Raw genomic sequence first — 16,353 nt, 5'->3', positions numbered from 1 at the left:
GCACAAATCTACATCCTAGATCCACATGACGCAAACTATCAATCAAAGTGCTGCATCGCAACAGGCACGGATTCAAAACGAAACACCTCCCGTCTCAGACATACGTTAATGGCAGCGAAGGGTAAAACGGGCTTCTCACACAGCACAGGCAAATCGATTACAGCTCCAAAACAACACGTCCCAAATACTGGACATACAACAACGCGCCTCTCAAACGGCACAAGGAAAACATACACCAGGAAAATTCGTTCGGATTAATGAATGTCATTTGCAATCATTGTCATTCAGTTCACTTCCCTGAAGAAACAACTGGCAATACAAGTAATACATTTACACGTTGTTGTCAAAAGGGTCAAATTAGACTGCCTTCTTTACATTCATATACTGAATATCTACAGAAGCTTATAACTGACGATGTACCTAAAAGTGAAATCTTTATCAACTACATTAGATCCTACAAATCGGTATCCACTATGAACATTAACGGTGGCACTGCACGTGACATCCGTCTTGAAAAAATGTTGTTTATTGATGAATGTTCAATGGCATGAAGTCACTTACTCAACACCATTCATAAACTTCTACAAACGTTTATGAATAATAATATTCGATTTGGAGGAAAGGTACTTTTATGAGGAGGAGATTTTAGACAGTGCTTAGCTATTCTTCCAGATGCCATGCACTCAGCTATTGTTCAGTGCACCTTAAAATACGCAGACAATTGGCATTGCTTTCAAAAGATACAGTTAGTAAAAAAGATACGATGTCCAGAACCAGATCATAACAATTACTTATTACAACTGAGAGATTGTACACTCACCAATACAGATAGACTTCAGCCACATATTATTACAATTCCTCAAGCCTTTATCTGTGACGACTTAGTTACAGAAACATTTCGAACAGCAATCTCATTAGACCAAATGCCCCTTTTAACACAACGCACTATATTATGTCCAAAAAATATTAATGTGGAAAACATAAATACTCAAGTCATTCCATTACTTCCTGGAGAGACACAACTCTTTCTAAGCTCTGACAAACTTGACTCTGATCACAACAATAACCATCTTAAATGACCTTACAAGTTCTGAGCTGGAATTACCTTTTACACTTAAACGGCGTGTACAAAGAAATTTTCAAATAAACCTTTACACTGTGCCACACACTTTATTGTTTGCTTTCTATTTGCATCATCTACACTGTCACACTATTCTATATCTCATTCATACATCACGCTCTTTGTCATTCCCAACACCAGGGGTTGGCGAGCGAAGCGAGCAGGGGGCAGAGCCCCCTAGTCTATGTAACTAATTTACATTTGGATGCCCATTATGGATTTATTCTTTTCATTTTGTTACTCTCCCTTCAGGCAGAGAGTCCACTAAGTGCCACTTATTAAAGATGGATTGTACCATACTGACTTATGATTCTTCTTTGCAGGGTCTCTGACTATCATTTCTGAGGCGGCAAAACATTGTAATGCTGCCATTGATGACATGGTAAGTACTGCCTTGAAAAGGAAGCCATGCTCTTTTACAAGCATTGATGTTCAACATTATCTCCATGACAAGTGAAGCTCTGATGAGTTCTGCTTTCATGTATTATGGAGATGGGGTGGGGTATGTGCTTGAAAGAAGAAGTGAGAGAATTAAAGCAGATGCCTGGAAACCTGTGATGAGCTGATATGAATTATCTGTGAATGCCACAGACCCCAGCAGGTTTCACTCTAGTAACTGCAATGTGTGTACTGAGGCAATGTGAGGGCCACACAACAGGAAATACAAGATCTCATGCCTGAAATGCACTCTGCTTGTTAGGAGCAGCTGGAGAAGCTATGGGAGGTCTATGAGATGCTGGGTATGGACGAGGAGATGGTGGATCCCTCCAACAAACTCCTTAAAGAAGGAGCCGTCATGAAAATCTCCTTTCGTAGCAGCAGCTCCTGCAAAGAGAGACACCTCTTCTTGGTGAGTCAACATGAAGTGGGCAGCAACAAGGGGGTGGGGAGCTTGATCAGTACATGAAAATTGGCCACTCATGTTAATAACATCTGCTATCTCATCCTACAGTTGTTTTCAGTCTGAGACACTTATGTAAAAACATTAAATGTATGTCACACATTACTGGAAACACCCAAATTGAGCTGCAATTGCCTTTGTTTCTCATCTCTGACAGGTTTCTAACACATTAAAGCACTCTGGAATTTTCACGTTCCTGCATATTTGCAAGTTTTTTTCTCCTTTATCCCAAAGAGGAATCTGTTAGAATAACTGGTGATGCTAAACCAGTCCCACGTGAGTGTGAATGCGCTAGACTGGTACACCTAACTTGTGAATGATGCAGCCAAGTCAGGCTTCATCACCTGAATTAGGGTTAAGTCACTTCAGTGGTAAATGGTTACTTACTTACTTACTCATGCATGTCACTTTACTGGAAATTCCAGGTATTTTTCCAATCACCTTAACTAGTTTTTGTTTATCCTTGGCTACATATATTCCACAGTAGGTTATTGTGCAAAGCGTGGCTTGAGTGTTGTGCAGGCTATCTCTGATTTCTCTACCAATTGTGTTTTGCCAGTTTAACAACATGCTGCTGTACTGTGTACCAAAGTTCAGTCTGGCGGGACCCAGGTTTATCGTCCGTACTCGGCTTGACATGGATGGAATGCAGGTGATGTACCAAGCTGCATGAAGTATTAACTACGCCTGGAAGTCTGCTGCCTTCTTTAAGGCTTCCCATATGCTTTCCTTCTGTTTCTAACTGTGGCTTCCATAAGCATAATTTTCTAAAAATGGGCTGAATTTTTATTTTTTGGATATACAGTCGATTCCTCTTAATTGGGACACATTAGAACTAGGACATTTTGTCCAAATTAAGCGGCTGCCCCAATTAAGCGAATTCCACATAAAATTAAACAATAAATAATTTTCTTTCAATATTTTAATAAATTATTGAACCCAAATATAAATTATAAGAAAATAATATAAGCTGTGAAGAAAAAATAATAATAAATTCTAAAGTAAAATAATTAGGTATGTACATACAATTTAATGCTGCAAAAATGCATCAAGTGTAGTCTGTCTTTTGTTTTTGTAAGCTTGTACAGTGATACCTTGAGATACGAATGCCCCAATGTACGAGTTTTTTGAGATACGAGCCGTCACTAGGTCGATTTTTTGTCTTGAGTTACGAGCCAAAATTCGAAATACAAGCTATCAAAGAGCTTGTCCCTGCACATTCCGAGGAACTGACGACAGAGGAGTTGACGGAACTACATACACAGCAACATATGGGGGTTCTGCAGGAGATCAGTATCGCGGAGGAGTTTATCTCTTAAAGTGAGATAAAGGAAGTGTTTGCAATGTGGGAAAAAGTTTCGAACTTTAAAGAAAAGAAATACCCTGAAAAAATTACAACTGATCATACAGTGACGCTATTCAATGACACTTGCCTAACGCCTGACTTTATTGTAAAGAAACTGAACTTGCAGCGCCGCTATTCAATGACACTTGCCTAACTCATTTCAGAAACATTCTAAAGGGGAGGACTAAACAAAGCTCCTTGGACAGGTTTCTATTGAAACGCCATGCGAATGAAAGTGATGAAAGTGTGGAAAAAAAGAAAAAAATTAGTGAAAAAGAAAATTAAGTTAAGCAAAAGTGAAGTGAAAGAAAAAAACATTACAATACGCTAATCGGCTTTGCCAACATCTGTTTATTTCTTTAGATTCTCTTTTATGTATTAGGTTTTATTTTGTTTGTATACAATATCTGTTCATTATAAATACATTTTTCTTATGTTGAAAACATTTAACAAAAAATTGGGGTGGTTTTTTGGGGGCTTGCACAAATTAATCTCATTTCAATTAATTTCAATGGGGAAAATAATTTGAGATACAAGTATTTTGACTTAAGAGCTCAGTCACGGAACGAATTAAACTCGTATCTCAAGGTATCACTGTACTTTGTCCTTTGCAGTTCGTTTTTTCTGTAATGCCCATTCCTCACGCAGTTGATTTTCTTGTTGTAAGAGACGCACTATGGTATATTTTGGTACACCAGTTATCTCAGCGAGCCTACGATGGCTTGTATTAAATGGCTGGCTTTTAATTTTACCCAGCAAAGCAATTTTACTTGAAGTGTAAAATAATTTCTTGGCATCTTGGTAAGGGTTATAATTTTATAAATAAAATTGACAAAAAAAAGTTTACTTATACATTATACGTACACGTGAGGTGGTGTAGGGGTAACTGAATTGTCTTATTTTAATTTCTTGTTGTCTTATTTTAATTTCTTATTTTGTCTTTTATTTTTCTTCTCTTCATTATGTAAAGCACTTTGAGCTACTTTTTGTATGAAAATGTGCTATATAAATAAATGTTGTTGTTGTTGTTGTTGTACGGTACAGTAGTGGTGACGGTAGACTATTAAGCAGACATGTGCTACTCCACTCTAAGATTGTACTATCTAAACTTTCCAGTGCTTCTTTGATGGGAAACGATAGATGACTGACTTGCAGCACGCGTCTGCTACAGTCCCAATTAAGTGGAATGTTGTCCCAATTGAGCGTTTAAATTATGTATTAGTTTATTATTTTGGTTTTCATTCCTTGAGATTTGGCCCAAATAAGCGGCTGCCCCAATTAACCGGTGGCCCAATTAAGTGGAATCGACTGTATTTAAGAACAAGGTAACACAACAGAATAAGTGAGTAAAAAAATGAGGATTTTAGCACTGCTGCCTCATCAGTCCAATAACCTGGGTTCAAATGAGTGCTGATGGTGTAGAGTTTGCATGCTCTCTCCATGTCTGTGTGGGATTTCTCCTGGTGTTCTCTCGGTTTTGTCCTTACATCCTATATCTTTACAGTTTAGGATGGCCTTGAATGAATGTTCCTTGCCCATCCAGGATGGGTTCCTGCCTTGTTACCAATCATGCCAAGATTAGATGTAATTTCCTGTGGACCTTAAAGAAAGGGATAAAAAGCTTGGAAACAAAAAGACACCCCAATAAAAAAAGTCGAAATATTACAGAAGAAAGGCTAAAATGAAAACTTCCTTAACTACAAGATGCCACTTTCCAGGGGGCAGGCAGAGAATACAATTGGCACACAATTACATCATGAAGGTTTGGAGAGGAACTTGAAAGGGGCACACACTGCTAATTGTTTCTCTTTTATTTTTGATACCGTTCTCTTCAGGTCAAAGAGCTGAAGGATGCGCAGTTTCCCCATTCATTCCTTGTCTCTGGAAAACTGCGAACTCTGGAACTGCAAACCAGGTAAGCATCAATCACACTGCGTGGCATTAGTTCTGCAGTAAGCGTCTAGACATTTGTTTTGGTGACTCTTGTAAAAGCACTGACTGGGTATCCTACCTCTCTTACTTCATAAACCCCTAAGAGCTTCATCCTGCTTCAACAGCACTCCTGTAATTCTCTTTCCGATTTTGACCCCTCGATGCACACTTTGGGTCCACTTTCATAGGCTCACTTACAGCATGGCACATATTAAACATACATACAATAACATATTAAACATACAGAGGGACTCGGAGGACAAATGAACCCAAACAAAGCCTACCTTGATACTCCCTAATGAAAATCCAAATCCCAGCTCCTAACTTTTTTTAGATGTTCTTCCTTCACCCAGCCCCTGTACTTCATTTAAACCACTAAGACTTTAGACCCCATCTAGCTGGTGCTTTACTGCAAATACTGGTGCTGTCTGGTAGTGTCACTTCCTGGTAGGTTCAAATAGTGCACTACTCCCATGTGACCATGCCACCAAATCTATATTCTTTCTATGCATGGCTGCTTCCAAGCGATTTCATCCAAACTGGCCACACTATGAGGTTAGACGTGGGTTGTATAGTGTTGAGTGTGCAGTGGTTCACCATGGCAGTACGCCACTACTACCAGAGCTGTAAGAGTTCTTGAGCTGTTTAGGCTGTGCTGCCAAATAGATGAGGCCCTGACTTAATTAGCACACTACGTACACTTGGTGATGGTAGTAGAATTGATGGAATTGTCCTAGCACTCAGTTTAATATTTAGTCAATGGCAGTATTTATGATTGTAAGACAAGCTTTTCCTATCTCTTCAGGTCACAGGATGAGATGGAAGCCTGGATTAAGGTACTACTTTTTTCTTCAGTGAAACTTCTTATCATATCTACTGTATCTATGAATTTGGATGAATAAAGGATTCATGTCTAAAGGGTGCATGGAAATAAGCTGCAGTGACATCTAGAAGTACAGCTATGTCAAGCTGAACTACTAAAAAGGCACTGGGACTAAATGGAGAACAAATAAGAAAACTTTCACTTGGACTCCACTTGGTGACTTTGCCTCTTCATTTCTATTTTCCATTGTACACACTGCTTCATTCGTCAAGTATGAGACTCTTCCGCCTGCATAGTGATGAGTGAAACGGTTTACGAAAAATTGAATTTCCAGTGAAACTCAGTGTTTCACTTCACAAAAAAAATACAAGGAAAAACCCCTGGGTTTTACTTCCAGTGAAATTAGTGATATTCACAGAAGAAAGGTATTTAGTTCCTGTGTGGAAGCATTTCATTCTGCATACTTTGGCCTGTCATTTAGTATGTAGATGTTTTGTTAAATTGTCAAACATGTTGAGCCACCAGACGTTCTCTGATAGTACGACTCCTTACTTTGCCTATGTTAGCGATTGCAATCGTAAAGATGCATCAGAGGCAGAAAAGAAATTTGAAGTCGAACGGTGCTTGGAGTGCTCATATGTTCAACTTATGTAGGAATCAAGAAACAGGAAAGGGTGGTTGTTAGATAACAAGGATTGGAGGGGATGGTGGTGAGTTTTTCATTGTGGAGAAAACACAGTAATGCACATAATGGTGTGTTTTAGTGCATGGAAGATATGCATCATATCACATTTAATAGAAAATGCACTGTGTTCCACCATGGTGACGTGTGCAAGAATAAAAAATAGAATTGTTTTTACTGATGTGTGAAAGATTCTTGCATTATGCAGCTGCAGAAAGGAGTACAAGTAAACAGGGAAGTGTGAATGAGGCCTTACGGAGCAATATGCTTTGTTTTCCACGCCACAAAACTTTTAAACCCTCCAACAAACTATTTTTTGTGAGTTATAAAATCAGCTGTACAAAGTATTTTAATGTCAGTTTTGCAAAACTGTATGTGAATTGAAACCTGACTGTTTCGTTCATCACTGTGTACTTCTCTGTACAGTTGCCCACCTATATCTAGCACCTTGCTCCATCCTCTAATGGAGTTCTTGGAGTTTGTAGAGTTCTGTGTTGTGGGCCTGCCATTTTTAATACATACACTGACATCCATCACAGTTCTTCACCTTGTTACTGAAACACAGAGGGACTGTGAATAACCTTCCCTTCAGACTCTTAGAAATAACGCCACCATCTTATCTAAAAAGGCCCTGGGCCCTCCCTATTGTGGTGCTGTCTCCTTGGTTTCTTGCACTTGGTTGTGAGTCCCACTAAGATGACACAAAACTTTGAGTTTCTTTGCATTACTTTGTGCTCTTGAATCATCTTAGAGACTCTGACCACTGTGACCATTGGGTCTTATTGAGGTCATGTCCATTAGGTTCTGGCACGGCACCATCCACCATGGTTTCCTGAAAACAGTGCCAGATTAAAAAGTAAATAACATGGCTAGAAATTCTAAGTTTGTTTGTTCACAGGTCATAACTCCATCAGCATCTTATGAGCTTTCTTCAAGTTGTTTATTTTTTAATGTGCAGGCTTGCCAACAGGCAATTGACCAGAATGAGAAGAAAACTGAAAGTTTCAAAGCAGCCATCAGCAGCATGAGCGAAGACCATCAGAGAGTCCCGGTATGAGAGGCATTATTCTTTGATAACAAAACCCACACTTATACACGTATCCAGGCATAAGCCCTATGCACCTTAAAGAGCCTTAAAATAAAATACAAACAATCACCTCTTTGCAGGAATTCCCTGGCGATGATAGGGATAGCTTTATGCTTGAAGGTGTTAGATTATTCAACTCTCAGTACTTTCTATCTCTTTCTCCTTGTTGCTTCTACATTTGATCCTTTAGAGAAACCTACAATGTTCAACTCTTCCCCCTTATTTCCATCTAGGTGAAAGGCCAAGAGCTAGGAAAGCGTGCCCCCCAGTGGGTCAGAGACAACTTGGTGTCCATGTGCATGCGCTGCAAAGAACCTTTCAACGCCATCACCAGGAGACGCCACCATTGCCGGGCCTGTGGATATGTGAGAGTGCCACCTGGTGGCAGTTTAATTGTACATTTCCATGGAGGGATTCCTTGTTATGTTGGTTTCAGGATGGTTCCACTTGGATGCCTGTCAATTGGGAACTATTGATGTAGTTAGAATGGTGGTGGTGTTAGCCAAGTATTGACCATCTGGTTAGTCAAACATTACAACTTACGAGACAATGGCAGGGTACCTTTGTAGGGGTCCTCTCATTTTTCTCTAGATAGCAGAGGTGGGAGGGTGTTGAAAATGTCTTTATGTGCCATAATATCATATTGCAGCATTCCATTATTATAGCCAGTTGCCTGCTTGCACAAAGTGAACCACTAGACAAAGTAGGAGCAGCATATGAATTTGCATTGTACCAGGGAACTAAACATCAGGTGGCTTTGCTCCACTTCTGTAAGCGTTTGCCACCTGTGACGTATGCTTATCTTAATATTACATTCCTGATCAACTGCAGTGGCGTCAGATTCCAACTGTGGAATCACAACATAATGGTAACTGAAAATCAGCATAATCGATCATGAGCCAGCTGAACTACTAGCTGGAAATGCAGAAGAAAAGATGTTAACTTAAAAGCATGCATTTAATGACGCTTCTGGCACAGCAAAAAAAAAAAAAAAATAATAAAACTAAAATAGTGATGGTCAGAGGCACAATTATGGCAGAGTGGTTAGTGCTGAAACTTCACAACTTTACCAAAGCTTTTGCACCCAGACATCATGTAATTGGAGTCTGCATGTTCTCTCGTACCCTTACCATACTCTGGTTTCTGACTTCATCCGAAAAATAAACATGAGAGGTTAATTGGTGAATCTCGGATTGCTTGAGTTTCCTGCTGTCTCTAAGTCTAGTCTAGTCTAGTCTATTGAAGCCTAGTGGTGTCCTGCCATTTTTGTTGATCAAGATTGACTTTCGTTGGTCTGTTTTGTTTTTTGTCACTTAATGTTACTTGTAGATTCTTAACGAAACGCTTTCATTTTGTAGTAGAGGAAGACAAGTTTTGCTAACGTCCAAGCAAATACACATTTAGGAATCTTTTTTTCTATAAAGTAATCTTAGTGCTAGGAACAAGCTTTACCATTTCTTTACCATCCACCTCCTTGTGACTGCACAGAGCTTCATACGTGCACTGTAACATAATTTCCACTCTCTCACAGATGTCACACTTCTCTCATCAGGTGGTGTGCTGGAAATGCTCGGACTACAAAACCAGCCTTGAGTATGATGAAATGCGGCTCAACAGAGTGTGCCTGGAGTGCTACACCCTCCTGGAAGGCCAAACCAACAAGAAGGAGAAAGAAGAAAGGAGGAGGAGAGGGATCCTGGAGGTTCGAACCTCTCCATGTATTGAACTTTGTGTTTTAATCTGAGCGGGCTTTGCAGCAAAACAGTCATGTTGGGGACATTATGATCACATGCAGCTGTGAAGGCTGCTATTATCAAATGCTGGAGTAATATTGTACTGACCCTACACCTTATTGCACATCTCAAGAACCCCACACAGGCCTCCTGAGGCATTACCATGTGTTGTGGATGGTAGGCACAAAAAACTTGGTTCTCTCTGAGAATTTTCGATTGCAAAATGGTCGTAATGCACAATGGGTCAGTATCATAGTCTTACAGCCTTCTTGGTGTTGGTCAGATATGTGTTGAAGGCATTCATAGTGTGACAAGTGTAGAGTGCATAGCAGCCACTCATCCTGACACAGACAGACACAGGAGGCACTTATAAAAGCACAAATGTTTTTTTTGTTTTTCTTCACCTTGTGAGAAAAGCCTTCCCCATTTCCCACAAGCACAACACAGTCCCACTAAGCACAAGCACCACACAATACTTTTCTTTCTCCTCCACTCCTCCTCAGCAAGCTTCGTCTCCCTTCTCCCAACTCTGGCTCACTGAGTAGCCTCTGTTGGCCCCTTATATAAGTCACCCGGAAGTGCTCCACACAGGCTCTAGAGCAGCTGCAGCACCCCCTGGTGGTGCCCCCAGATCCCAACAGGGCTGTATCCAAGCCCTGCGGGAGTCCAAGGCATCGGTGCCACCCAGGGGTGCCGCCATCTAGCATTCCGGGGAAGGTAATGCTCTGTCCACACTTGCTCCCCTGGTCATGCCAAGGAAAAGGCGTCCTGGCCGGGTAAGGGCTCCGGCCATCCATGACAATAGATTTGAGATTGACAAGAAAAATAACTGTGGTTGGAATCTTTTGGCTTCCAGTGCCATTTCAATTGCACCTTTCATACTCAAGTGTATCTTGTACTTGATGGTGCAGCTTTCAGAGATTTTACATGCTGCTAATCCTGCAGAGAGATATTCTAGTGATGTTACTATGAATGAATATCGCCAGGTTATACAACAATCCAAGACAAATTGAAAAAAATCGCTTTTTTATTTATTTTTTTACTTTTTTCATTTTGATCCTGAATTTTAAAAATTTAATTCCATGTCAAATTCCAAAATGTAAATGCATGGAATATGTTGCCACGTATTATAGAGGTATTTCACACCATGGAGATAATCAAATATCAACACAACAATTCTTTGGAAACTGGAAATGGCATGATAAGCTGGGCTAAATACTCTTGTCAACATGATTTTCTAACCTTTTTTTCTCTATTTTCCTTTCATAACCAATTGACACGAAAGGATAAAAGTATTTATTGGTCATAAATATGCAATTATGTCGCCTTAATTAAAATAGTGTCTGGGGGAAACACTTCATATTATGCTCAACAAAATTAAATAAGAATGAATACTGCCCTTAAATAATAGACAGTTGTAAGATGAGTCCACATGAGCCTACTTCTGTCATATGACACTATGTGGTCAGAATGAGCAACTACCTATATAAACTATCTCTTATAGTCAAAAATCACCACAACGTTAAATTAAAAAAAAAAAAAAATTAATACGAAATTTGTCAGGCTTGGTTGAGATGTATTTCAAGAAAGGACAATGGACCTTGGTTGGAAACAGTTGCTCATCAACAATAATATGTTGCCGTCGGTTGTAACTCAAAACACAGTTCTCAAGAAAATGTTGACAGAAGTCCGAGATCACAGCAAATCTGTCGTTTTTCACACGTTCTGCATGGGTGTCTTTGTTGTCAAAGCACAAATGCCACATCACAGTCTGATAGCGGTCACAGAGCATTGTTTCTTTGATTGCCAGTACAACAATAGTTCTAACCAGGCACCAACCACAGCACCAAATGTGGTCATTGCTGCTCTTGTGAAAAGAATGCCTCTGCCACTTGAGACAGGCCAAGATGAGCACAAGATGACCCAGACCCTGTCTCTTGGGACATTAAAATAACAGCAATTCAGAGATGTTTGGATGTTGTACATCAAAAGTAAAGATATGCATTGTAACATTCACATTTACTTGCCAAAAGTATTGTGTTTTTAACAAGTTCAATAACAATGTTCTTAATAGAATGTTCTTAATAATCCCTAGTTCTGCATCAATTCACACTTTGTACTGCTGGTTGTCCAGGCACTGCATGATGGTACATTGCTATTGTTCTCTCCACTCAGGTAACGTCACTTGCTTCCATTCTTGTTTCTTTTTTCTTTTATTTGTGACTCCCGCAGAGAGACCAGCAAAAAGAATGTTTTTGAGGTTCTGCATTTCAGTCAGCCATGCCTCAAGTTCACATTCACTGAAATTTTATTTCCTTCTTCCATGGTTTGTCGTGAAGATGTCACTCAGGAACATCTATATGGTGATTAGATCATGAACATTCAATAAAGGTGTTTTTATGCCATATATGGTTATTGATGGGAAGTGACATACTTCACTAGTATGAAATCTAGTGTAGTGTTGTGTAGAGTGACATTATTTTCCCTTTTATATAATTTATTGTGTGGACTTGACCAAAACACCTCAAATCCAACTCTGTGGTCAGATCCACTACTTCTGTCTGTCTTAAAATGCTTAGCTGGTGACTGGAAGTGGTGGTTGATCACACAACCAATATGCTGCTGTAGGTGCTGTAAGTTTTTGGATGTTGCTCAAGATGCCTTTCCATGCTTTATGGTCCATGGCAACTGTTCTGGCATGATTGAGGTTGAGGCGTTGGCTCTACAAGTCTTGAAGTACATGTTTGAACCAAGTTTTCTTCTGTGCAGTTCGTTGTTATCTCCATTGGGGGGGACCTCCTCCACAGGAGTTGATTTGGTGTGCAGTCTGGACCCAATCGGCAGACATGACCAAATTATCTTAGTCGCTGCTGCTGGATTGGTTCATCTACAGTCAGTTGTTGTGCACATGTTGTTCGGATGACTTTGTTTTGGATATGATCGGAAATTGAAATGTGGAGAATCTGTCGTAGAGATTGCATTTGAAATACCTCAGTTGGTTCAGGTCTGATTGAAGTAATGTCCACATCTCATAGAGCACAATCGGCAAGATAAGTGTGTGAAAGAGACGAATTTTGGTGTTTAGGGTGATGTTGATCTTCTTCCACAGGCACCACTTGAGTGGGGTAGATGCTGCAGTGGCCTGTCGAGTCTTACTGCGGATCTCCATGGTTGATGATACTTTGTTCTCTTAGACCAGTGACCCCAAGTACTTAAATTCCTGGGCTTGTTTGATCTGTAGTCCCTCAAGGTGGACAATGGACTGCAACCCATCTGTCACTAGAACCTTGATCTTGTCAGCATTGATCTTTAGGCCATATGAGTGGGTTGTATGGGTGACAGAGAAAAGAATATCAGTTGCCTCTGCGTCATCATCTGTGAATATGGTGCTATCGTCAGTGAACATTAGGTCTGTCAGAAAGTAATCCTCATTATATTTCTCTCCATGCTTACCCTTGAGTGCCTTCCTCATGATTTCATCGATTGAATTTGATCCAATTTCAATTCAAATACAGTTTTTTGCCTGGTTTTCCCAATTTCCTGGCTCTGGTCATTTCAACAGAATGACCACAATCCTCCTTTTGCAGCCGGGCTTGGGACTGTCCTTGGTAGAATTAAACCATCCTTGGCGGAGTTACCCATAACCTCAGGCAATTAGACAGAGTGATTAAAAAAAAACCTGGCGGTATAAAGAGCTACACTTTTAACTATATCTCTACTCTATATATATAAAATCCTTAACCTTAAAGGGCAACGTTTTTGTGTAACGATTTAATGTGACATTTTTTGTCACGGTTTACATTGGGCTTATTTTTTTTTAAAACCTACATATATATGTTTGGTATCATTCTTTTCAGAATTTATTGAACTTTAATGTGATGTTGTTAGATTTTCAGATTTTTATTCCATTTTAAATTATAAACTAAAAAATATCAAGAACTCACATCCCCTGAGACGAGACTTTGTGCCAAGAGATTTAACCACGTTCGGGGCCAGAAATAAGAGACAAAGAGTAGGACAGCTGCTGTACAGCAGCTGATAAGGCAAAGAGGAGGTAAAAAAAAAACGATTTGTTTCTCATTTTATCATCATTTAAAAGGGGGTTTCGGAGGAGCGACCGTGTCTCCTTGGGGGTGCGTTCAGCCCCCCTCTTCACAATGCGAATGGCAGAGATGTAAAGTGGCTCTGTAGCGCAGGCCGGAGGTGGTTGGTGAGCAAAGCGAGCATGGAGAACCCCCTAGTTATAGGTATTCAATTGTATTATAGGTAGTGCTGTACAGGCAAATAGAATGTGGCTTTTAAACCAAGACCATACAGCCTTATAGTACTAGATGTGTAATTTCAGGTGGTGCAATAATTTATAATTGTATTTAATTCTTCCTGGTCAGCTCATCATCTGCACAGGCCCAGGCAGCCTGCTTTCTTCAGGACATCATCTGGTCTGTTTTCATTAAGATGATACATGGCAGAGAAAGAGCATGCCTTTTCAAGCCTCTTTTTGTATTGTCCCTACATAGCTCCTGACAACCACACCTTTCTGGGCCGTCCGAAAATGGAATAGCTCAGGCACGGCTCATCCGCCAGTTGTTTTGTTTAGGCAGTTTATGGCCTTGCTGCAGGGAATGATTCTAAGACCAAATAGAGTTACATTTGCCAAGCTGGACTGATATTCCTTTTCCCCCCCTGCCATAAATTTCATATCCTGGCTCCATCCTAAAAACTGGTGGGGGAGTTGGTTAGGTAAACATCAAAGCACTGCTGTTCTTATTAATAAAGCAAAACACGCCTCTTGAATCACAAGTTATGGTTTGTCTAGCTTACAAATAAAGGCATACAAAATGTTTATCAACTTATATGCTAGATATCACTCCACCACAGCAAGGTTTTATACACAAGGCACCGAGAGTAGTGTGCTGCCATCTTAAGTAATTTCTGGGTAATGACATCATGACATCTCACTTCTGATGTCACAATAGCAGTAGCAATGGCAATGTATTACTAGTAACAGGTAGTTAAGCTATGAAATTGCTGTGCAATAATTAAACAGCCAATAAACTTACAAATAAGAGCAAAAAAAAAGGAATAAAAATAATAACTAAACATTACACGTCACCTGTAGCTTTAGTTGTTCCTTTTTCTCAGGAAGCCTGGCTGCTCTGGACTGAATGGTGGCTCTGTGTTCACACTTGCTGTGCACTGCAGTGATTTTTAGCACCTTGCTGTCACCAGCTGAGTACACTTTGTGACTAAGCAAGCCTTTTATGTTTAAAGGGCGTAGTGAGACGTCAAGAAAATGACACCTTTTATCGACTAACTGAAAGATTACAATATGCAGGCTTTCATGCCAACTCAGGCCACTTTTTCAGTCAAGATGTAATCAGTGTAATCATAATCATGTAATCATTTACATCTTGCTTGAAAAAGGGGCCTGAGTTGGCTCAAAAGCTTGCATTTTGAAATGGCCAATAAAAGGTGTCATTTTGCTTGACTTCACACTACAACTATAATGGCTAACATGGTAGGACAACATAGTAATAAGTTTAAAGGGGAACATTTTAGAAGAATTCAAAACATCAAATGACAATTAGATAAGCCTTTAATACCTATAGTGGCAGCTCTTCACTTATGAACTTATGAATCAGCTAAAGATGTTTTAATATATTTTGTAGATTATATTAGATTATTTATTATTTATTGTTTCTACTTGCAAATAAAATTTTGCAACTCTGAAACTTCATCAGGACCGGGTGTAATGCTGAACAGAATTGAAAAGACAGCAAGGCCTGAACCTTCTTGTATAAAAAAAAACATGCAATAAACATGAACATTTTTCACACTCATCTGTCCTGTGAATTCTTTAGTGTTAATTAATGTGATCGTGATACAGTTCCTGTTAAAGAATGATAGTTTGTGCAGCATACATACTAACTGAATTATAGCACATCGTCTGACATCCATTTCTGATCTATGAAGCAGCAGTTTTAGCACAAATTGAACGTCTATAGCAGTGCTTCCCAACCCGTGTGCCGCGGCACCCTGGTATGCCGTGAGCACGGACTAAGGGTGCCATTGCCAGGTGTCAGAACATAAAAAAAATTGATTTGAACTGATAATAATAATACCAGTTACACCTCAAGATTAAAGAAGTCATGCTACCTGTGTGCTTTAATACAGTCCAGCGTGCATCCTATTTCTACTGCAGTCTGACGAATTAATAAATATTAGCTCTAATTTACTTACTTGCCACAGGGTAAGTGACGTTGCTTCCTGCTGTCTGTTTGGGGTTTTTTTGCGCCGAAAATGGCCGACTGTAGTGAAAGTCGTAAACGTAAAAACAACAGCAGCATCAACAACCTCAATGAAAATGATAATGCGGGGAGCAGTAAAGTTGCGAAAACGAAAACACAATACTATCAGGACAGTTACTTGAATTATGGGTTTACATTTGTTGACAAAAAAGGTATTCAGCACCCGCGATGTTTGTTGTGTGGTGATATCCTTGCAAATGAAGCCATGGTTCCAAGCAAATTGCAACGTTTTCATTTGAGACTGGTTTACTGGCAATTTATTTTTGTTACCTTTGTAAATGCAAAAATGTGTAGTTGGTACGCCTTATAAAAATAGGAATCTCATTCTACTCAACTGATGAGTTACGATTAAATTGTTAATTTGAGTAGTTACATATCAAAGTGAAGGGGTGCCGTTAGCTGAAAAGATTTCACTAAAGGTG

General features: G+C 39.7%; 1 protein-coding gene across 3 annotated transcripts in view; it reads left to right on the top strand.

Moving 5' to 3' along the window:
• LOC114648168 (FYVE, RhoGEF and PH domain-containing protein 2-like) overlaps window positions 1–16,353 on the top strand; it is an 81,694-nt gene that overhangs the window by 52,512 nt on the left and 12,829 nt on the right. For 2 of the 3 annotated variants that reach the window (XM_028797041.2, XM_051924643.1), the window contains 8 exons: window positions 1,444–1,502; window positions 1,821–1,970; window positions 2,581–2,673; window positions 5,202–5,281; window positions 6,104–6,134; window positions 7,762–7,854; window positions 8,124–8,255; window positions 9,443–9,592. In XM_028797041.2, coding sequence (XP_028652874.1) covers window positions 1,444–1,502; window positions 1,821–1,970; window positions 2,581–2,673; window positions 5,202–5,281; window positions 6,104–6,134; window positions 7,762–7,854; window positions 8,124–8,255; window positions 9,443–9,592 — 788 coding nt within the window. Of the gene's footprint in view, window positions 1–1,443; window positions 1,503–1,820; window positions 1,971–2,580; window positions 2,674–5,201; window positions 5,282–6,103; window positions 6,135–7,761; window positions 7,855–8,123; window positions 8,256–9,442; window positions 11,799–11,855; window positions 15,623–16,353 lie in introns of those variants that run through there. The other variant, XR_007934439.1, reaches the window with a different exon arrangement.

Source organism: Erpetoichthys calabaricus, chromosome 3, assembly GCF_900747795.2.
Source record: "Erpetoichthys calabaricus chromosome 3, fErpCal1.3, whole genome shotgun sequence".
Classification (NCBI taxonomy): domain Eukaryota; kingdom Metazoa; phylum Chordata; class Cladistia; order Polypteriformes; family Polypteridae; genus Erpetoichthys; species Erpetoichthys calabaricus.
Note: the sequence above shows the minus strand (reverse complement) of the source record. Positions and strands in the feature narration are given on the sequence as shown.